This window comes from Eschscholzia californica, unplaced genomic scaffold (genome assembly GCF_041429995.1).
Source record: "Eschscholzia californica isolate CP2 unplaced genomic scaffold, dmEscCali1.0.p SCAF_5, whole genome shotgun sequence".
Taxonomy (NCBI): Eukaryota; Viridiplantae; Streptophyta; class Magnoliopsida; order Ranunculales; family Papaveraceae; genus Eschscholzia; species Eschscholzia californica.
In genome coordinates, this window is record NW_028238472.1 from 27,359,723 (window position 1) to 27,382,949 (window position 23,227).

At 38.0% G+C, this 23,227-nt stretch overlaps 1 protein-coding gene across 1 annotated transcript; it reads right to left on the minus strand.

Annotated features, from left to right (window-relative positions):
* Positions 1-14,209: 14,209 nt before the first annotated feature.
* On the minus strand, positions 14,210-21,112 carry LOC147538062 (cyclin-like protein). The gene is made up of 4 exons (XM_086641610.1): positions 20,804-21,112; positions 16,579-16,849; positions 15,543-15,603; positions 14,210-15,021 (listed from the first exon to the last, which is right to left on the minus strand). Exons 1-4 carry the CDS (start codon positions 20,875-20,877, stop codon positions 14,402-14,404), a joined length of 1,026 nt encoding a protein of 341 aa, XP_086497736.1. The 5' UTR covers positions 20,878-21,112; the 3' UTR covers positions 14,210-14,401.
* Between the last annotated feature and the right edge of the window lie 2,115 nt (positions 21,113-23,227).

Consider the following 23,227-nt stretch of genomic DNA (forward strand, 5'->3'; position numbering starts at 1 on the left):
TGAAATCCCAAACTCGAGGGTGCTTCCATGAACGTCCAAGCTGCTGCCAACTTCCATGAACCGAGCTCAACTCCTTCCCATGGCCGGCCTAAGCATTGGCCGGCCTAAGCATTGGCCGACCTAGTGTTGGTCGGCTAGCCAAGCTTTTGTCGGTCATATCTCTCTCTTTCCCTCTTTTCAAGCTCTCTTAAACCCCAACTCTCAAGAACCCTAGAAAAACCCAACTTCAGAAAACCCTAGCTTTTCCCCCCTTTTCATAATAAAAGGTGGAGACCTGTTCATTTACTCATCCAACAACTTTCGATACAATCGCCATGGATTCAGATCTAAAAAAAGGTAAAATCAGATCTAGAATCTTTTATTAATCAAAACAATCTTATCATCGATTAGGTCGTATTTGGAAACGGAGTTATCTTCTTCATTGTCTTCCTGGAGCTGAAAAATCATCATTAGTTTCCGCCATGGCTAAATTCCTCAACTACGATATCTACGATATAGATCTATCAAATGTTTCTGATGATTCTGACCTAAAAATACTTCTTCTTCAAACAACAAATCGAGAAGTTATTTTTATTGAAGATTTAGATCGATATTTGAATGAGAAATCAACATCTATAAGTTTATCGGGGATTTTGAATTTCATGGATGGAATTTTCTGTACTTGGCTGAAGAAAGAATCATGGTGATTACTATGAACATCAAAGACCAAACTGATCCATCGATTTTAAACCTGGAAGAATTGATGTTCAAATTTATTTTCCTCTTTGTTATTTTAATGCATTCAAATTTATTTCCCTCTTTCGAACGGCTCATAGCAGCTCGGGTTTAGTGTTTGAGTCAAGGATAAGTCCCGGCTTTAGGGTCTGGGTCACGGACTAACCATTGACCACGTTGACTAATGACGTAGTTAACTATCGTCATTAGACTACGGGTCAATGGTTAGTCCGTGACCCAGATCCTATAACGGACAAACATGTGACCAAACACTAAAGTCGGTACTTATCCCAAATGTTAATAATATAATAATAACACAATAACACAGTAATATAATAATGAAAAAAATATTATAATACTATAATAGTATAATATAATAATAAGAATATTATTTATTAATAGTCTAATCTGATAATAATATTATTAGTATTACTATAATAGAGTATTATATTGTTATATATATTATTAATATAAATTGATAATAATAATAATTCTTTTATTACCTTCCTTATTGAAATTTCCCCAAGTTTTCTAAAATGTCTTCCATATTTTCAGAAACATTCTCTCTAAAAACTCCCTAAATTTACACTAAAATGTCCCCAAATGTCCATATAACCAAATTTGTCTTGAAATGTCCATACTTTCATGTCCCAAACGAATAACAGAGACATTTTGGGACATTTGAAATGTCCCAAACGAATAACGCAGACATTTGAAATGTCCCCAACCAATAACACAGACATTTGGGGACATTTTAAATGTCCCCAACCAATAACACAGACATTTGGGGACATGTTGGGGACATTTAAAATGTCTCCAACCAATAACACGGACATGGGGGGACATGAAAATGTCCCCCAATGTCCTGAACCACTACCCTCTAACACTAGTAGGTCCCAAGATCATCATGCATAAACTAATAATTAACTAAGAGTTCAGGATTACCTTAATCGCTAAATTTTGCCTCGAACCTTTCCAATCGAATGTGAAGACCAAGAGCTCCAAGTGTCGCTCCTCTACTCAAGACACCTGGATGATCAATTTGATCTCCCACCTTGTAGCTAGCTAGAAATCCAATGGTGGTTTGATATGAAAAATACCTTCTTCTTTATGACTAGTTAGATAGCTTGGGAATTATCTCTCTACTTGATATTGTAGAGGTTGAAAGCTTCTTGAGAAATTCCACACCTTATTCAAGTCCCTAAGAGACATTATATAGAATCCTAGTTAGAGTCCTGCCCATTGGGTCTTGACCTTATGGTCTTGGGCTTTGACCAATGGTTGTCTCGGGCCATTTCAAGTTTGGTCTAGGATCATGGGCCGAGATTTTTCAGGGCTTGACCCGAGTGGGAATTTTTCTGACGAAAGTCCAACTTTTCTCCCGGCTCCACCCAAATTTTACGGAAATTGACTTGGGCCACCTGAAGGCCCGAATGAGTTTTTCTTAAAATTGATTTCGGAAATCATTAAAAGTCAAACCAATCTTTTTCGAGATTGACCCAGGCCCTCCAAAGGCCCAAACGGATCTTTTCTTAAAAATTGATTTTCGAAATCATTAAGACAAAACCAAAACGCACCATTAGTCGAATTCTTCGAATGTAGACTTAAGGTCCGTATGTGATAGAGATGCCGACAAAAGTATCTCCCAGATAATCATGTATATATAATTGTTAGTCATGAATATTATATGAATGCATGTGATGTGAATGCGGTAGTATGACCATAGAAAGTTGTTTCTTTTATTCTTGTGTAAAGCACGGATGGGTGCAAGTTGTAATAATTTTGATTTCAAGTTTTATACGATATGGAAATAGTTAGAGTCTTGTAATTAGAGTTTAAGGTTTATGAGCCCGTTCAAGAAACTCAAGGATATGATCCTGATTCGAGTGGGGAAACCAATGGAGGTTTGAGGATGGTGATCCAGGCGAAAGAAGGAAAAATCCTAAGAAGATTGGATCATTCAAGACTAGAGGTCACACTAGGATCTATATGTGTTTGATTTATTTTCTCGCGCGCATTTACTTATTTATTTAAGTTTTATGTCGTGGATGTTAGTTAGGCTAAATAGTTCACTGTAATGCATACTAGACAAAACGTAAAATTCCCTAAAATAATTTTGAGTAAAATGCCTACCCAGATTAAGACACTCGTTGATTTCTTATTATTTATGTTGGGTCTGCCTCCGTAGAGTACCATCTTTAACATGGGATAATGCGGGTAGACCCATGGCAGAGGTCTACACGTGTAAATATCTTTACTCAACAAGATCAGCAAAAGAGTTTTGGATACTCGAGGCAAAAGGATGGATTAGACATTTATTAATGCAACCTATTAACCAAGAAACATAAGAGTATGATCAATGAAGTAGTTCACTCACCCAGGACAACGGGGTTCAGGGTCAGGCCCTAGTCCGCTTAACTCTGAAGAAATGGGATCTTAGAATGACGTTATATAACGGGAACGGTTTTATATTGAATAATGTGGGAAAACTAAATTTTTTCCAAAAACGATAATAAGTTTAAAACTTTGCAATTCTTTCATGTAGTTTTAAGATGACAAAAGAAAGTGAGTTCAACTTATGCTCACTCCTCAAGGAGGTACTGAGCAACTTCCTCCATGACGGAAGAAATCGAGAAATACTTCTCAAATTGGAAAGCGAGCTGAAAGTCATAGATACTCCAATTCTGAAATTGGATGTTACTTCAACTACTAAAGGAAAGGAGCATGAAGAGGATAATCTGAAAGCGGCAGAATTAGTAGCATACATGATGGTGACACCCATAGATCCTGCTCTTCGAAAGAAGTTCAACAATATGGATGCTCGCTTCATGAATCCGAAGTTGAGGAATTATTCCAAAAGAAGCCGAGACTGAGGAGCTATGTGACCACCTGAACACTACTAAACATGCGCCTTGAGAAAGGAAAACCAGTAGGGCCTCATGTTGAGCAAATGATTAAACTCTTTGCAAGACTAGATAAGCTAGGTGATCCATTCTGCCAAAAGTTGGTTGCTGATATGATCCTTTAATCCCTTCACAATGGTTTCAGTCTATTCAAGACAAACTATGAAATGAATGGATGGAATAAGTCCTTAGAGGAACTTTGATGCACCCAAAAAGGTTGCACACCCAAGCGGAGGTATCAAGTAGTAACCGGTAAAACCGGAGTCGATCCAAGGATAGGTTGGTAGTTTGGATAACGAAGGGTCTTATCCCTCGGTTTAGATGTCAAATACTAACTTAGGCTAAAAAGGAGAGAAACAAAGATAACGGGAGGTTTATAGGATTGATTTAAAAGGAAATAAAGAAAACAAGCAAAACTAACTAAACAATAAAAGTAAACGGGCGAGAGAGATTCGAGAGAAGAGTCGGAGGAACAAGAGTCGGGAGACGGTAAGACTCGATTCGGGCAACAAATAAGTGAGAGAGGTGTCGAAGTCCGGGAATCTATAATGACAAATCTACGACTATGTGTAGTCCGATCTAATGTTTCAAAGTATAATCGATGTTCGACTCCAAAAGTAGATGTCTCTAAGTACTATGTATATCCGGAGATCATACTTAGTCAAACAAACGTCTAAATCGGTTAATCCCAAGTCACCGAAAGTGTCGTCTAGTCGCCTAACTATGTGAAGTGCATGACAAGACACATGAAATTATGACTTAGACTACGATCGATATCGAATACTTCATTTCGTCTATTAACTATGCGAAGTACTTGACAAGACACATGAAAATACGATCAAAACGATAATCGAAATAAATGAACATCAATTTATAATCAAAACATCAAATCATATTAAACATAATCACGAATTCATCACATTTCATCTCATATAATCGACACACTAAAGTTAGCTAAATATGGTGATTGAATAAGAAATGGAAAGAAAATGATGAGAGAATCCCCCTTTTTCGATGTGGTTCGAGGCTAAGATCGTCGAAAAATATGAGTTTTTAGTTGCAGCCGATCTCCCCTTAGCAATTTTATGGGTTCCCCATAACGACCACCATCATCTTCTCCATTTAGAACACAACCTCCATTAAAGCTAAACCCTAGCTTTCTATCTCTAGCAATCTTCAACCAAAACCAAATCAAACCATATAGGAAGCTAGATCAAGACATGGGAAACAAAAGCCCTAAGGTTTCGGATAAAAAAGGTTGCCGGAAGATCATGAAAAGTCCGGCCAAAGAAGGTGGAAAAATCCGGCCAAATCCCTAGATTCCGGCCAAGAAAATCAGGTCCGGGCCAAAGGTTGCATCCGCGGGCCGTGCGCGCGTCCCGAGCTTGCTCCCGTGTTGCAGATGCGTCCCGGAGTAAGCTTCCGGTCGCGTCCTCCATTGCTGATCTGCTCGTGCACAGCAGCTGCCCGTCCGAGCTGCAGAGCTCCCGTGGAAGCTTCCCGCAGCAGCTTCCTTGAAGACCCGAGCAGCTCCCGTGGACGCTGCTAGCTTCTCTGTCCGTCCCGAGCACTTGCTGTTCCAGCCGGTCCTAGCTTTGGCCGGCCGAGCCATGTTGGCCGGCCAAGCTAGAACCGGCAGCCTCCTCTCTCTCAAGCTCCCTCTCTTCAAACTTTTGCCTTGAAACCCTAGAACTTGATGATGAAGAACCCCCAAAACCCTAGCCTCTTCTTTTTTCTCTCTCCTCTTCCCAAGCTAGAAGATGATTCCAGAAGAAGATGAATAGTAGCCTTTGACCCCTTACTCTAACTTGAGTCAAACCCTAGACTTAGTCAAACTTGACTAAGTCTTTAGACCACAAATGGGTGCCTATAAAATCTCTACCCAATTCTTCTTCTCTTAATATTTCTTGGGCTTGGACTTAGTTTTGGGCTTTGATTTAGAAACCAAGAGAGTGCCTCCATCCTTGTCTCTACATCTTCAAATTCTTACAAAGGACTAGAATACCCTCGGACTTTTTTCTTCCACATCTTCCCCGTCCGAACTCCGAATTGAATACCGTTTTCACCGTCGGACTCGTCATTGACTATACTTGTCATTTGATTTGCTTGAAGTATTTTTCTCTCATTTTCGGCACATGAAATGATAGTGATAATTCGCTCCTTTTATTTCGAATCACATGCTTAACTCCAAAATAAGTACCTAACATGAAAAACACATAAAATATTATTGATAACACTCAAAAGGGACTAATTAGTCTAAGTTAGGCTCTCCAAATGTGACATTTTAGTGTCACATCAAACTTCATGCGATGCTTATAACAGTTGAAAAGAGCATAGTGGAACCAAAGTACGAGGCTCTCATGGTTCAAAAGGACAAAAGGTTAAAACGGAATAAGAAGAAAATAACGTCCAAAGGAAAAGGCAAACAAGTTGTTGAAACCATGGTCAAGGTTATTAACTTCGGAGTCCAGGTGTTTCTACTGCGATGGCAAGGGCCACTAGAAGAGAAACTGCTCTAGATTCCTAGAAGACGAGAAGAACGGAACGGTGATTTCTGGTTCAAGTATAAACAATTATTATTAATTTAACAAATACTATCCCATTACGGTATAAGATACCTAATGCTCTTATCATTATGAATGAACATGAGCGGCAAGGAACTGAGTATTTGACTAAAGGAGAAAAAAATCCAAGAGGGAGCAGAAGCCAGGCTTGCTAAGGATGCTAAAAGGCTTCGAAGTCTTCTTTAGGCACTAGTCTAGATTAATTTTGTTTTTCTAGCTGAACATCATCTCTGTACTAAGTATTATGAAGAGTCAATAAAGAAATTTGTTTCTACATTGAGATGTCATAAAAGTGCTAAATTAACAATTTATACCGAAAGATTCTAAACTTGATTATAATTGTAAAAGAGACACATCAACAAATCGGACGATCTAGAATCAGAAGATACATGTGACTCATAAAAAAGAAACATCCTCAAGTTAAGGATGGGGACATATTATTCAATATAATCAAGAACACTTCACGAAAGAAAAACGTTTCCTTTCAAACGAAGGAATGAATCGATTCACAAGAAAGAACGTCTTAAGTCAAAAACAGAGGTTGATCGTCACTGCACTTCCAACCTATTCAAATTGGAGCGTCCAAAATTGAAGGATATGAATCAAGTCCTGTCCTCCAAAAACACTATATCTAGACACAGCCTCCCTCATAATACCAAATCCGTCTAAAAGTTAAGCCTGTGTAAAAAGGTTTTACAAGGATACAAAATTAGCTAAGTTTGACGCAATTTCTTTAGAAGAAATTTGGGCTTTTCCACAACCTATCAGAGAATAAAGCCATGAGAAAGTCATGAAAAATATAGGTCGAATAAGTTCACCCAAGAGCACCAAAACCGTTAAGAACAATTAACCGCGGTTCCTTGCAAAAGGAAATAAAAGGTAAAGAAAGATTAAATACCAACCGCACAAAGCCAATATAAGATTCGCATAAGAACTCTCAAAAAGTTGAAAGTTGCTCAAAACATGAATATCTCAAACGTTGAGAGTATTCCAAATTGTTGTTCAGGAGCCCTTAAGGTCAACATAGCTTCTCTTACAAGCTCAGAAGATTAAACTCTTACTAAAAAAAGATATAACACCTGCTCAGAGATGAAAACCAACTCTAGGTTTTGGCTTGAAGCCAAAACATCATGGAATCCAATCTCATCAATGTTTAGAACTTGATAATTTGTCAACGAATAAAAAACCATTCGACGGAAAATTAGTTTTCCAAAAAAGAAAATTGAGAAGGAGGGAAACATTAGAGTTTCTCAAAACTAGACAACTAAGAAAAGGTTCATACCAAAAGACTATGAATGAGATCCTTTTCAGTCTAATTTTATCCCCACTAACATAGTAAACCGTCCACCCTAATAAGATTGTGGAAGTAAAAAAGGTTAACGACTTAAGAAGTTAGTAAAACATGCATGCTTCGGGAATTCGTCGACGGATTTTCGATTCAACTAGGTAATCAAAGATGTTTGATTCTAAAAGAATTAAGTGAATCTTGACCCTCGAGATTTCAAGAATCTTGGTCCGGTATGCAGAGTACGTACTAGAAATTGAGAACAACATAAAGATGTTATAAACAGTTAAGAACTGACTCAATAAAGGACCACACACAAAAGGATGAAATGCTTTAGGGCATCAAAGATCTATAAGCATAGATTGAGAGGGTAATAGGATTTAAGTTAAAAAACTTGGTACGCTAAGTTTTTTAAAATCCGAACTCAAAAAACTATGTAAGAGAAATTCGACCCAGGACTCTTGACAGAGAGCAAAGCAAGACTCAGAATCTAGTAGGCTGGAAAGTGTTTCGAGTCGGGAACTGATGCAGACTGTACAAACGAAAGAATGAAACTAAAGCCTTGACACTAGTAACGGGTTGCTAAAAATTATCAAAATTGAGGAAAGCAACCTTGAATTAATTGGTAATTAGTGAAGTTTCATCGGATTACATCTGTTGTCAAATAAACGGTCACCTAAGACAAAGTATGAATGAATTCACACATAAGTCTAAGGCATAAGTTATATTTTGAGAGTAACCTTGACTAGTAAATTGAGTAAGTAAAGGAGTTTACGGGAGATATTCAAATTTACAATAGTCTATGGATAATAAAACTTTCCAAATAGGTTTGTTACATACGTGATCTGATGAATGGAACCCTATTAAATGAACTTGGAATATTTCATTATCATCTCCCTTGTCCAGGTCATTGCATGGACAACAACGACTTACGAAGACTAACACGTGAGGTCAACGAGATAGCGTTGTTTCATGGGTTATAGGAATAGAGTATTCCTTTAGCCCACAAATGAGAAGTACATTAATAGTGATGAACGTTGAACGTCAAACACTTCTCATTGACAAAGTTTGAGAGATTCCTAAGAACATGAGTACTTCACATATCTTATGTAAGGAATGTCTGGTTTTGGTTCCGTTAAATGTTGCGCCGTAAAAGGAAGTCATAAAAGCAAACACTAGATCAGGCATGATAGACCTGAAGTTGAGTGGGAGAGCAAGAATGGATTGTGTCGTTCTAATTAAATTAGGAAAAAGTATCCCAAGGCCACTTGATGAGTAGCAACTAAAAATGTGTGATCGCGCTAAAGGGGATTAAAAGTTAATCATTTGTTTTGACAGTTGTGCTCAGGATCAAGAAAGTCTGAAAGATGTGACGTATCAGATGGAATACAAATTAACACGGAAATCGAGTATTGCGCTTGTTTGTCAGATAGGAAAACTGATGAAGAAGTCAAGTTCGGATGATTTAGGGATCGTAGTGTTTAGCTAGAAACCAACTACGATCGTCGAATCGCAAAGCGATCCGCTGCTAACTTCATCCAGATCCTACAACGGGCTACACAAAGAGTGTCAAATTGATCAGAAGATATGACTAGAGAGATGAGACATATATAAGTGGGTAAGACTCATAAATATGTCACTAAGGCCTAAAGGAAGTTTGGACCAAGATAGTACAAAAGGGCCGAATAAGAGTTATTTGGGTCAGGCACCTAAAAGGGCCTTTTTGGCCCATTATAGGGGTCGGCCTAGCTCGGACGACCACCCTAAGGGGATCAGCCATATCTGCCCTTTAAGGGCCTATCTTGGCCGGCCGAAAGCATGGAAAGAAGGCGACTAGTTCCTATTTCCTTAATCTTATTCAAAATGGACTTTTTAGGAAACCTAATTAAGGTTCTACTCTAACTTAGGGTTCTATATAATGTCTCTTGGGACTTGAATAATGTGTGGAGAATTCTTTAGAAGCTCTCTTATTGTACAACATCAAGTAGAGTAAGAAAAGGAAAATTATCCCAACTATATATCTAGTCATGGAAGAAGGGCATTCTTCATCTAGCCACTGTTGGTTCTCTAGCTAACAAGATGGTGGGAGATCAAGGTGATTGCTCGGTGTCCCAAGTAGAGGAGCTTTTGGTCTTCTCGAAAGCGATTGGAAAGGTTCGAGGGAAAACTAGCGATTAAGGTAATCTCTAACTTCTTAGTTCATCATTAGCTTATGCCTGAGATCTTGGGGATGCTAGTGTTAGACATATTAGATGTTTGAGATTCCGCTACCAACACTAGGAGACACCATTACCCAACAACATCTCACCATCCCGTCTATTGAGGTGTTTCTTTATAAATATTTCGCCCGCACGAGGCTCTACATCTCTTCTCTTTATCCCTTCTTCCATCATGCCCTCCTTTGTCGTTCGGGTGCTTCCTCCTTGTTCCGACCTTGCATTACTTTCCAAACGCTCATTGGTGTTAAGAAATTGGTACTTCATCTTTTAAGAGCCATAAACGAAGATGTCGGTCCTGTCATGGTATTTAGCCTTAGCGACCGAAAGACCTTTTACTCTTGGAATGTGCAGATGGTGCGAGCCCCACGTATTTTCTTAACTACTCTGTTGAAGGGTTTCATAGTGACTCCTCGGAGGTTACTTTCAAGGTATTAGGTTACTTGATGAGGCCAGGGAGAAGGCGTAACTTCATTGTTCTTGTCGCAGGGTTCTCTTAGGAAGAGACTCAGTTCCTATTCTTTCTTCAGAAAACGTACTTCGTATTTGGGTGACCTCCGTAGGTAAGCTCCTAACCTAACCCGGTACGGTGATGTCGACGGGTTCTGTTGGCTTCTTCTGCAAGGTTCCTAGTTTCATAATTCATGATTGTATCTCCTTCATCTACTTGACGCCAGCTTGGCTCCTGAGTTTGGGTTTAGTTCCTATTTTTTCTTCAGAAAACGTACTTCGTATTTGGGTGACCTCTGTAGGTAAGCTCCTAACCTAACCCGGTACGGTGATGTCGACGGGTTCTGTTGGCTTCTTCTGCAGGGTTCCTAGTTTCATAATTCATGATTGTATCTCCTTCATCTACTTGACGCCAGCTTGGCTCCTGAGTTTGGGTTTAGTTCCTTCCCGGCTTTATCTTTTAGGGGTCCTGCTTCCTCATTACATGATTTATTTCATTGAAAACTTTCTTTGTCGATCGGCTATTTGACGGTCCCATAATCTCTTCTTAGGGAATTGTCGCTTAGGTCATCAGGCTTTCTTCTTGGGGCATGGTAGGTTTGAAGTGTTTTCAAATGTGAAGTGGATTCAATGTGGCTCTGAGTGGGATTTCTAGGGTGTATTTCATAAGGAATCGTGTTTTTTTAGTTCGAGGTATCGAACGTACGTTAATGAATTTGCTAGAGTTAAACCCTCCTTATAACGCCATCTGATGATATCTAAAAATACTTTCAAGTTATCATTTAGGATGTGAAGATTCGACAGACCAAACTATTAATTACTCTATATGATTGATTAAGGGATAAAACTTGCAAAAAACTTGAAAACCTCCCCAACGCTCAAGTCAGTAAGGTGTTTTTGCAGTTAAATAGTTGAATTAAAAGTTGGACTAGAGATTGAACCTTCGATTGCCCATGTTATGGTGAATCTGTGTATATTGGCTCTATTAGCCAAGTGTTAACAAATGGATGATGCGGTGAGGATCAACTAGCATAAATGAGAGCACACTTTTGCAGTTGTAAGAAGGATAAGTTTCCTTATTTGTGTATATTTAGTACCAGACAGATCGTATTGCGATCTTGTAGATTTTGTGGGAAAGTTTCTTCCCATTGTTTTCTAAGTTATTTAGATTCTGAAGAAATATTTACTCATCTTGGCCGAGTTAGAAACAGAGAAGTTCATACAGAATTTAAGGTAGATCTTATATAGCACTCGTGGAATACAAAAGCTCGCAACGACTGGCGGATCTTTTATCGTTAATTTACTTGTTTTTCATGTATTTAAGTTATATTTGAGTTTAAAGATGCAAGTTACATTCAAATAAAAAATATACTTAAAAAAATTCAAATATAAGTAGTTTGAATGGAGTGGATCCCCAAATTTTAGGGGATCCACCCCCAAAATAGTCGTCCGGGAGCCCCCAACGGCTATAATAGGGGTTGGGAGTCCCTCGGGTAGCCCATCCACGGGCTCCCCTGTTAGGGTTTTTTGTCGACATTCACAAAATCAGACTTAAACTTGATTTTTGTTTGTATGGTCAATTTTGCAAATATATTTATAAGGCGGGATCTTTTGGGCCTTGTTTTTTGCCCAGGTCAAGTTTTTGTAGTAGCATGAACCTTGTTTCCATTTAAGTTTATGTTTGCGCCGAGATAGGTTTGGCGTCTCAATGGAGTTTCGATGGATCCTTCATCACCGATGGCCTTGGTGTAATTTTTTGTCAACCCTAACATCTAGTAGTAACTACTTCGGATCTCATCACCAAATCTAATATCAACGAAGTGGAGGGTGTATAATCTTATCCTTTAAACTCGTCCTTTCTAAGTTTCGAATACTCATAATCAAAATCTAATAGCTCCTTTTGATAAAGATCTAAGAGCTCTCTAAAATGTAGGTCCTCCACTTCAGACTGATAAAGTTGGATGTTTGATCTTCACCAGAAGTTAATTGGAATATGAAGAACATCTTTTCCTTGAATGACGAATGATAAGAAACCAACTTTGTTTCAACGAAAATGTGAATTAGCTTTTAGACTAAGGTTAATAATTCTTGAAGGAATGTGCAAGAGAAAAACCTTAAGATCCCAAAATTCTGTCTCTCTTTATTTCTCCAACCCTTTTAGGATAGAAGTCGAGGCGCATGTCTTAGGTACGGGCAGATAAGGCACTACGTGATAGAGTGCACATCCAAAATTCTTCTTGTTCAGAAAGATGTTGAGGAGAGGAAGACAAAGGAGGCATGACACAAGCATAGTCAGTTTGCGGAAGTGAAGAAAGAAAGCGATGCGGTATTCAAATTGCCTAGACCCGATTGGGATGAGGTCGTGGGGAACCACCTCTTCTTCTTGGGTGGCTGCCCCATAAGCGGTTTCCCTCCAAAACCCGACTTTGACTTTGGCTGAGGGCCCAACTTTGGTCGAGGCATTTACCCCTCCGGTCCTATGCCTGCACGAAGCAAGGCCCAGTCTGTTCCATGCCAGTCACCATTGCGGCCCATGGTGGTCTTGGCCATTTTGGCCAAGAGAAGCCCCTTTGCCTCTTATCTAGTTGCGGTTGATTATCAAGTCTGATGTCCTTATGTGTGTAACCCATTGTATGATCCAATTGCCATTAGCCGCGAATCAACTATTTAGCTCGACAAGTATAGTTGGTTTTTAGCTAAACTCCACAATTCCTAAAATTAAGGATTGAATTTAGTGATCTTCATTAGTCCTTTCTGAATATTTGATTGTGTTGTCATCTTGATCAAAAGACATCTCTTTCGTGACTATCATCGTTGTTTTGGGTATTGGACGTTAAAGATCAGCTTTCTAAGTTAGTTATTAATATTGTTTGCTCGTGCAAATTACACAAATTTGAGAATTCGGCAACAAAATTTATTTTGCTTGTTAATAACTAAAGACTGATGACCACGTTAAAATTTACAGTCATGTTATAAAACTGAAATTTTAAGATAACTAAAAAGTGAGAAATCATAACAAGGTGCCCAATACATGGACAACCATTTTTTTGTATGGACAACTAGCAAATGTATAAATTTTATATGGACAACGGTTTTTGAGGGGACATCACTCTATGATTTTTCTTTCATGTCATCTAAACATCAAAAGTTTTATTTTAAGCCCTCCATCTTTTCTTCCATAAACCCTAAGGTTTATTCTACTTCTTTTTCATCACACACAAATTTGTAGAGAGACTCAGTTCCTATTTTTTCTTCAGAAAACGTACTCCGTATTTGGGTGACCTCCGTAGGTAAGCTCCTAACCTAACCCGGTACGGTGATGTCGACGGGTTCTGTTGGCTTCTTCTGCAGGGTTCCTAGTTTCATAATTCATGATTGTATCTCCTTCATCTACTTGACGCCAGCTTGGCTCTTGAGTTTGGGTTTAGTTCCTTCCCGGCTTTATCTTTTAGGGATCATACTTCCTCATTACATGATTTATTTCATTGAAAACTTTCTTCTGGCTTGCCACGTAATCTGGCAATTTAGCCTCGACTGCCAGATTTCGTGGCAAAGTACACGAAAACATTCAGAATTTTCGTGGTAAAACTCCAGAAAAAGTACACAAATTTCGTGGATTTTCTACTAACTCCTGGTAGTTTTCTCTTTCACCTCGAATTTTGCTTATGAAATAGTTTTCGATTCTTCCAAACTACCCAAACGAGAATACAAAATAAAATAGTAAAAGTTATGATTTTATCTCATCAGTGTCTTAAATTCATACTATAGAAACGCCTGAAAAAACTTCTTTGGGTTGAGATTGGCGAGATTTATCTTACTCATCCATCTAGGGTTCGATAAGTGAAGTTGTAGAAATTGTAATTTACTTGTAGTAGCCGTAAATGCCTACTAGGTTTTCTATTTCTATCTATTGTATTTGTTAACGGTCCTTAGATTAATAAGAGTGTTAATATTTATGTCCTTATAGGGTTGTCCTTTTATTAAATTAAAGTCAACTAAGTTCAAACTATTTGACTCGCATTGGACCCGAAAATAGTTGTCCATATAAGAAAATTGGTTGTCCACCTATGGCCACTATAACAAAAGCAACCATTACATTTCAGTAATTCAAACAAATGACACCAGCAGTTTAAAGCAAGAAAGATTTAATTTAAACATTACTAACAAGCCAAAATATTCAAGCATTCATCTGAAAAATGGAAGCTTCCACCATCACACTTGGATCATCTAAGATGGAACATGCACGAACTTCGATGAGGAAATACTTTGTTACAAAGCTAGGAGAGCTTCAACTTTAGCAATCTGATCCTCTTCATTTTTCTGAGTTGGACTCTTATTTGCTTCATCATAAAGGTCATGCTTCCATTTGTCGGAGCGGAAGCTGCTTGGACGATGATATTCGTTTTGTTCACTATGACTTCCATTGAATCTCTCTCTTCCCCTGGAACCACTGTTGCTGGTACCAAATCTCTCTCTGGGTGGAAAACGAAGTCTATAACTTTCTCTCTCTATCATGTGTGGTAATGTTCGGTCCCCATTTAATCGTCTCTCTGGTCTATCTAAATCGCGATAACGGTCACCCCTTTCATTCCTTCTTGAATTACCATAAATAGGTCGATCATGACGATTGGGCCAAGCAGTCTCGTTCGCTGTTATAGCAGTAGCATTTTCTGTTTCCGGTTCGATTTTCTTTTCCCTAAAAGCTGGTCTCTTCCTTGCAGGGGCTGGTGCATCTGATTCCAATTCCGAGAATTTATCATGACGCCAAGTTTTGTTGTCACCTCGAGCTGAGATCCTGTCATCTCTTTGCGGCAAGCTATGCCTAGCTCTCCTGTCGCTTTCATCCTTGTCAATGGATTGATTCTTGGTATTGCTCCCCATTTTATGATCTATTAAGATGGATGACTAACGATTTAGTGAAAAACATTCATTTCTAAATACAAAGCAAACAGAAAAAAGAAAAGTACATTTTGATGCAAATAGCACAGGATCAACCCCTAATTTTCTCTAGTCATAGAGACAGTCAAACTCTAATGGGTCTTCTAGAAGTTCTAATACTTTGATACCAACTGTAACAACCCGTCCCGGTATACATAGTTTTATGCTTCCCTTTTGCAAAAAATGGAACTGTTGCTAAGAGTGACATATTTGAACAGATTTGAGTGGTCAGATTTACAGAGCCCCGACTTCGGTCTCTTTTGCACATTATCATGGATAATCGATATACTATTTACGGGTGGCGCGTCAAACACCAAACTCCAACTCCATAAATATATTGACGCAAGTATAATTGAAGAGAGACCAATCGTTAAAGTTAATTCTCATACCTAATGGGCGATAACGAAGTCAATGTGACATAATGTAGAGAAACATAAGCGAAAATTCAAGCTAAAAGAACAAGAAAACTCACCATAAGGAGCTCTTCGACCATAGCTTCGACCGCCATGCCCAGAACTATCACGTTCATCATGCTGTATAAAAGACGAGCTTAGGCCAAATACTGTTACAAGGAGGGGCACTTGGAGTTGCAATTCTCAATAACAGAAATCACATTAAATCAGGAAATACACACACACACACACACACAGATGTGTGTGTGTGTGTGTGTGGGTGTTTGTAACTAAGTAGCTAACTAATAAAATATTGAAATATTTGGATTAGTTAACAACAATCATAAATAAAGAGAGCAGTCAAATGCGTTACTTAATAGTGCAAGCCGTTATTTTACTTCGTTCTTTGAAAAAAGAAAATCTAGATATAATATGTATTGGTTCTTGGATACATAAGTTCCTTCGAACCCATGATACACCACTGTATCTAGAACTAAGAAACCAAGTTCATTCTTAGCTTATGGCACCTTTTGATTTGGTTATAAGAAAACCCTAACAGTTTTCAGCCACTGAATGGTATATGGTCAAATCTAAGAATCACTTCAAGGAATCAAGACAGAAAACAAATCCACTATAACACCAACCACTATGTTACGATGTAGACTAGTACTACCTTTCGACCAAAGCAGCAACATAACACATCGACCTATTAGTTAAAACTTCAGTCGCTACACCATCAAGTAAATACTCAACAATTAGTAAAAATGGTCAAGTCCCTCTACTCCCATTTACATGGAATATCTAAACAAAGGTATCAAGACTATGTGAAACATTAGTGAGAGCCCACTACTTGGGTAAAGGAATGCCACCAGTGTTTTTCTAGCTCCAACAATTGCTTTTTCAACTCATTCATTTCGTTCTTCTTTTTGTTGATGTTTCTACTAAAACATGCCAATATATTTACAGAACCAACAAATAGAGGAACATAGAAGTAGCGATGTGCTAGTAATAGTATTTTCTTTTACTTTCTGTTTTTAACCTCTTTTGTCTTTTTTATTTAAGTGCATACGGCAGTATGTATTAGCAAATAAATATTTGTCTAAATGCCAGAAAAACCTGAAAATAAGATCGAAGTGGAAGAACATCAGATGGATTAGAAAAAGGTTTGGTGCCATCAACTCCAATAGTGTTTTTGCTCAATTCTCTATTTAAGGCATCAGTTCCCGACTTTGCACCAGGCTCTAGAGAAGCCTCAGGTAGCAAAGTATCTTGCAACCGTCGGTGGTGCTTTTGGTCCTGATCTGTGCGGCCTACATTATCCAAGTCATGATTACTGGATAATGTTCTCTCTGTTGCTGGTTTTCCATCTCTCCTTGACCTCTTAGAACTGGGATGAAAAAATAAACAATTATGAGTCACATAATGACCAAGAGCGTTTTCCTTAAACTGTTTCATACAAACAATTGTCCGAGGAAAAATGAGTCACATTGAAATTCCTGATGTGAATATAATGAATTTGGGTAGCACTACAGCTATCAAAGACGGAAAACTGAAACAAACACATAAGCATAGATGAGAAACAAATATTACATCTAGAATAGCATATAGGAGAAATGGCCCGAACTGTTACATATTATTAAGGGGAAAATCTGCAATATTCTGCAATATTATGTTAGAGTTAATAAGTTATCAATATGTTTTCTGGCATCTATGTATTGGTCAATCTTGTTTCTACTTCCTATGCACAGATAGACAATGCATGGGAGATAGATCATTGTCAGACAAGAGGACCAACAAGAGAGTACAGTATACGCAGTACTGAGCAAACTTTTTTGTATATGAATGAACTTATTCATTCGTTGAGAATCTTATAGGAAAAGCATCCTAGTTTTAATTAACATTAGGGTGCAGAAGACATAGAGAGAGCAAGAGATTCAAGCCAGTGTTTTAGAAATCAGTCAAGGCGTGCGCGTTGAGGCGGCCTTGAATTGATCCGGTGCCTTCTCAAGTCGTACGCCTTTTTCATACTCAACAAAACGTACCCATTTACTTCGTGAGGCGTACGGCTTGATGCGAATAGGCACAAGGCGTGCGCCTCAACAGATGGCTATAATTATGAGAAACTGAATTTTACACTTCTCTCCATAGTTTTCTTTTCAATCTCTCATCGAATCTCGTCTTCTTATGAGATTTCAGAGAAATGTCAACATATATAATACGACGTTAAAAAATTGCTATTTTTTGTTACTAAACACCCAAGACTTAGGGCTGCTTGGAAACTGGTTAGGACTCCCAGAACCAAAGGGGGATTGGGAGTAAAAAACTTGAAGCTAATGAATCAGGCTCTTCTAACTAAATGGCTATGGAGATTCGACCAGGAGTCGGGCAAACTTTGGAAGGAAGTTATTGGTGATAAATTTGGGACCGATCCAGACGAGTGGGCGCAAAAGGTAAAAAAACTCCCCATACGGATGTGGAGTTTGGAAAGGCATTCAAAGTAACTTGTACAAATTCAGAAACCTAACCAAGTGGAAGTTGAGCAATGGACAGAAGATCAAGTTCTGGGAGGATATCTGGCTGGGTAATATGGCTCTAAAGGATCGCTTTCCTTTAATTTTCTCAATAGCCGTGGAAAAGAAGGTACCAGTGAAGAACATGTGTAATTCTGAGACAAGAGTATGGGAAATCAAAACCAGAAGAGGTCTAAAAGATTGGGAGATTAATTCTTACGCGGAACTGTTAGAGTCCCTTCAATTGGTAAGGCTGGATAGTAATCAAGACAGCAGGGTTTGGAGACAAGAGGAGAAAGAGAAGATGTCGGTGAAGCAGTGCTACACATTGTTGGAGACAGGTGACCAAATCATGCATCCAACTCTAGGTAAGATTCTAGGGAGGAAGGGTATCCCTCCGAGAGTTGGATTTATGCTTTGGCCAACCTTTATTGATAGGATCTCCACGGTGGACGCTCTAAAACGTAGGGGCTTCATGATCACCAATCGGTGCATCATGTGCAAGGAGGAAGAGGAAACAAGTAGCCACATGTTCCTTCACTGCAAGGTTGCGCAGAACATCTGGACGTATTTCCTGAAGTCCCGGGATATTAATTGGTGCATGCCAGCTTCGGTGACAGGCTTAGTCGAACAATGGGAGAGTTCACCAAAGCCAAGAGGCAAGAAGGAGATATGGGACCTAATCCCCCCAGCTATAGTTTGGAGCACCTGGAAGGCTGGAAGGACCGAAATAATAAGATTTTTAAGGACGCAAATGTGAACTTTAGACTAGACGTGGATGATGTAAAAGCTTAATCTTTGGTTGGGCTAGAAGTCTACCTTCATATAACAACATCTCCTTCGTAGATGTTGTATGTAATTAGGAGGAATGGATATCGTGAGATATTCATTGTCTCCCCACCCTCTTTTGTATAGTTTCTTTTCCTTTTAATATTAATTCAAAGTTTCAAAAAAAAAAAAACACCTAAGACTTAAGGTTATAACAGCGAAGTAGAAAAACTATGTTATGTTACTTTTCTTTACAGCTGGTGAGATAAAAAAAAATAATGTACGCCTTTTACACATCGAGGCATACGCCTCAAGATGCCATTTCGCATGGTACGGGGCTACCACCTGGAGGCGGAAAAACGATTTTTAAAACATTGACTCAATCATCCTCTAGTTACCACATACACATGAGATAATTGGAAAAAAAATGTTTTAAAAAACTTTTTATGCTTAAGCATCGAGGCGAGGTCGTCCTTCATACCTCGAGGTGTTCGTATTTGAACTTCAGACTAAAAGGTGTGCATCTAAAAGTCACATTTTATATTTGATGTTGGGCAACACAAAAATATTACTCCCTCCGTCCCAAATTGCAGACCTAATTTCTATTTTGGGTTGTCCTATTTTAGTGTCCTGTTTTTAAAAATAAAGAAAACAATTTTTCGCTCTTTCCAATAATACCCATTACTATATATTTAACGACAACTTTATTTAAAAGTAAGTTCAACTTTTTCATTGTAAATTAAAAAAGTTAATGAGGATACAATTGGAAAATCCATGTTATTTTTGAAAGTCTAACTCTAATTAATGATGTTTCCTTACAAAGTTGGGTTTTCAAAATAGGTCATTCATTTTGGGCCTGAGGGAGTAATATTTTGTTTATTTAACACTTGGGAGTTAGGGGTAGGGCTTTATATAAAGGTACTAAAGTATACAAACTATATTAAGTTTTTAAACATTGATATCATTTTCCGTCAAAAAGGATAATACTTTACGCCTATTATGCATCGAGGCGTACGACTTGAGGCACCGCCTCGCCTTGTGAGGGCAAGCCACCTTGGGGCAAAAAGAAGTATGTTAAACTTTGACTGGAAAAGGGAGTAACTGAAAAAGGTACAAGGTCATTGTAGACTATAACAAGTAACATGTATAATCGTTTACTAAATAACTATTTTTCTTATGTCACATGGTGACATGGGTACTCCTTTTAAGTATTTTCCATGATGACACTCAGATACCCGTTTTGGATATTGGGATACTCACGTCGAACACTCGCGGTCACTTCCCTTGGTATAGCGACATAGTAGTATAAACATTTCGTGTATTGGCACATAATCAGTTAGGACACAGAATACCACTGAAGGTGAATATCATTTGTATAGTTTAACAATGTCCAAACTCGAAGTCAGAGTTCAAGATACTACTAATACCCCACTGATTTAGAAAAATAAGGAACTATTAATCCATTGAGGTTGGGTATAAGAGAAATTTTGTTTTCTAATACCACCAAGTACTTAGCTCCGGGCTGCGCTGGCTCATCAAGAATCTTCAGCAAGGTGACACTGAAATCAACGTGTGGACGTGTAGTGGAGATTCTGTCATTCCGACTTTTTGATGATTATGGGTGGCATACTAATGAAGATTTCGTCAAGGAATTACAATACTCAAGTTGAAATGTGTGATGCTTGAAGAGAGAATGAATGTTGAACTAAAACAGCAGACAATGAAATTTCAAATTAACAAATCTTAAACCTAAAAGGGTATATGACAATTCAGCCATCCGTTTTAATTAGTATAGATCCTCTTTTATCAAACAGGGGGACAAGTTTATGCCGTTTTCAAAGGGTTTGATGAGATTTCCCCTATCATGTCCAATTTCAAACAGATAAAACTTAAACTTTGACCATCAATTGGACAAGAAACACCAAGAGAGGTAAAATCCTAGCTCGTAATCCCTAGACTTTGTTCATCCACTAAACAAGATGCAACCGCTCATGTTCATACATAAAGACAGTGAAGTAAGATAGAGAGATAAAAAGTAGAGAAGTCGAACTAGAGAGAGAAACCTGGGTTCTCCATCAAGCCTGGAGTTGTGACGCTTGATCTCCGTCTCGGATCCTCGGCCTTCCCGTGGCGACATTGACACTACCAACAGATTACTTTTTCTAGCTCTCCCTCTCTCTATAATTCCATATCAATCGTGTTGCTGACTTGTTGGTTTCAGATAACGAGGGGAGGAAAGGCACAGAACTAGGGTTTTTGAGCTACTCGTAAGAGGTGGGGCTTGAATTTTCGGAGCCCCATAACGGTTTCAATTGTAAGGAAAATGAATGGGGGGACTGACTCCCTGACACATACTCCGGAGTGTAGTCCCCTTACAAGACAAGGCCATTTCCGTCTTTTCAATCTGATAAAATGGTGAAAAGACCAAAATGACTTTATCAGTGCGAGAGAAGTACACTTGAGAGTATGCCTAGAGAGTCCCCCTATCATCATTGCAATTGTAATGTCGGGTCCTAGTAGGACCTTCATAATCTAATTTTATAATTGTTGTAATTAAAATTCATACCAATAACTAATCAAACTTACAAAAGAAAAAAACTATACGACAATTAATGTTAGTTTATTGTCAAATTCCCATTTAAATAGTAGCTTGCACCACTTTCAATGAATGGCAAGTTGTAAAAGAGTTTGGTATGAAGTAGTTTTGCTCATCAAATAGGATAGATCCCTATTTGCATTCGCTGAACTTATAAATTTTCATGTTCCAACGATATGGAATCAATCAGAAGTTTATCTCTATTCTCTTCACGCGGTTATTTCATATCCCAAAACTTAGTTGTCATAAAGAGTGCAGAAATTTCCCCACTTTTGCCTTTATTTTTTCTTTGCTTGCTTTTCTTCCAAGTGATCTTTGTTAGGTACCAGATTGTGTTTTTTCGTCTCTCTCGAAAGAAGGTTTTCTTTTGTTTGATAAAGATTGAGATAAGTTTGATAACCGTTTCTGGTGGCCTTTTACAATTTTATAACAGCGATCGAACATAAAAGTTTTACCGTCGTTGTTTTGTTTAAACATTGCATATACGGACTTCATGCTGCAAAATAAAATATTAACATTTCATAATGATTTCAAAAAAAGAAAATAAAGACAAGGGTATAAAAAAATGAAGTATGAAGAGTAATTACCCGATCATCGTCAATTTCTCCGCTTTTAAGGTTTTTTTTTAACATGGCCAACTAACCCCAAAACACGATTTTGATTTGTACGTTCGTTAAAGTGTTAAGCAACTTTATTCCAATCCATACAGTACCTCTTCTTTTATCATTTCCAATAATTGGATCGCTTGTGATGTGTATATAAGCGTTAACAATCACCACATCATCTAGTGGAGTATAACGCTTAGCAATAACGGATGAGTTTGGTGTTTCAAAAAAATCAAAAGTTTCTTCGACCTCATCATTCGCTAAATCAACTTAAGTGCTCATATTTAACAAATCTATAAAACTAGCATTATCACTAAACTCGGGGTTTGTATTAGCTATTGATGAAAAAAATGAATCAGGATTAAAAGAAAGAGAAAAACGGTTCAAGAAAGAGAGATAAATTTTGGGATGGTGAAAAGAAATGGTGTAGATCCCCTTAAATAGGGTATCCACCCCATTTGACCGTTGGGGACCCCAAACGATTTGCTTTTGGGGTTGGGAGCCCAGGAGGGAGGGCTCCCAATTGGAGCTCTAAGTGTTGAGATTCCCAAATTTGAATTTTGTAGCCCCAACTCCAATATATTGGAGTTGCTCTTACCTCTTTACTTGAAATAAACAACTTACTCATACATTCCCCTCACAATGGCTCTTTACTTGATATTTTTTAGAAAAAAATGATTCTTATTATTTGGTTTGGGATGGGAAATATTGCTTGTTTCATCAAATTTTCTATTTTTCATGTTTCATTTTCAAAATCATTTTCCTAATAATTTTATATCATAACCGAAGTATTTTTAGTATGTTCATCTTTTTGTACGGTTGTACAAATGAAGCTTCAATTTTTTGAACAACCATTTCGCTTGTATTTTCTTAATTCCAAAATTCACTACCAGGAAACTAAAAAAAATAAAAAATTTAATCTAATAAAATGAAAATATCTCATATTCAACTTATCAGATAAAAATGGTTAATTCTATTTTGGCTCCCAATTCGTAACCAACTTATTGTTTTAGGCCTCCAAGGGCCAAAAAAATTTCAACTTTTTTCCAAAAGTACTCTTGGGGGTCACAATGGAATTAATCCTCAAAAACTTTAAAAACACTAAAACCACCTCATCTCTTCCTCTATCTTCCATTTCATCACATCTCTCCTCCGCTTAATCTCTCATGCCACCTCATCATCTTCTTCGACAAAGGTCGTCGGCCAGTTAAATTTTTCCTGCAACCTTCAAACTTTAAAAAAAACTTTTTTATTTCTTCTTTCACTCTCTTTTCTTCCTTCTTTTT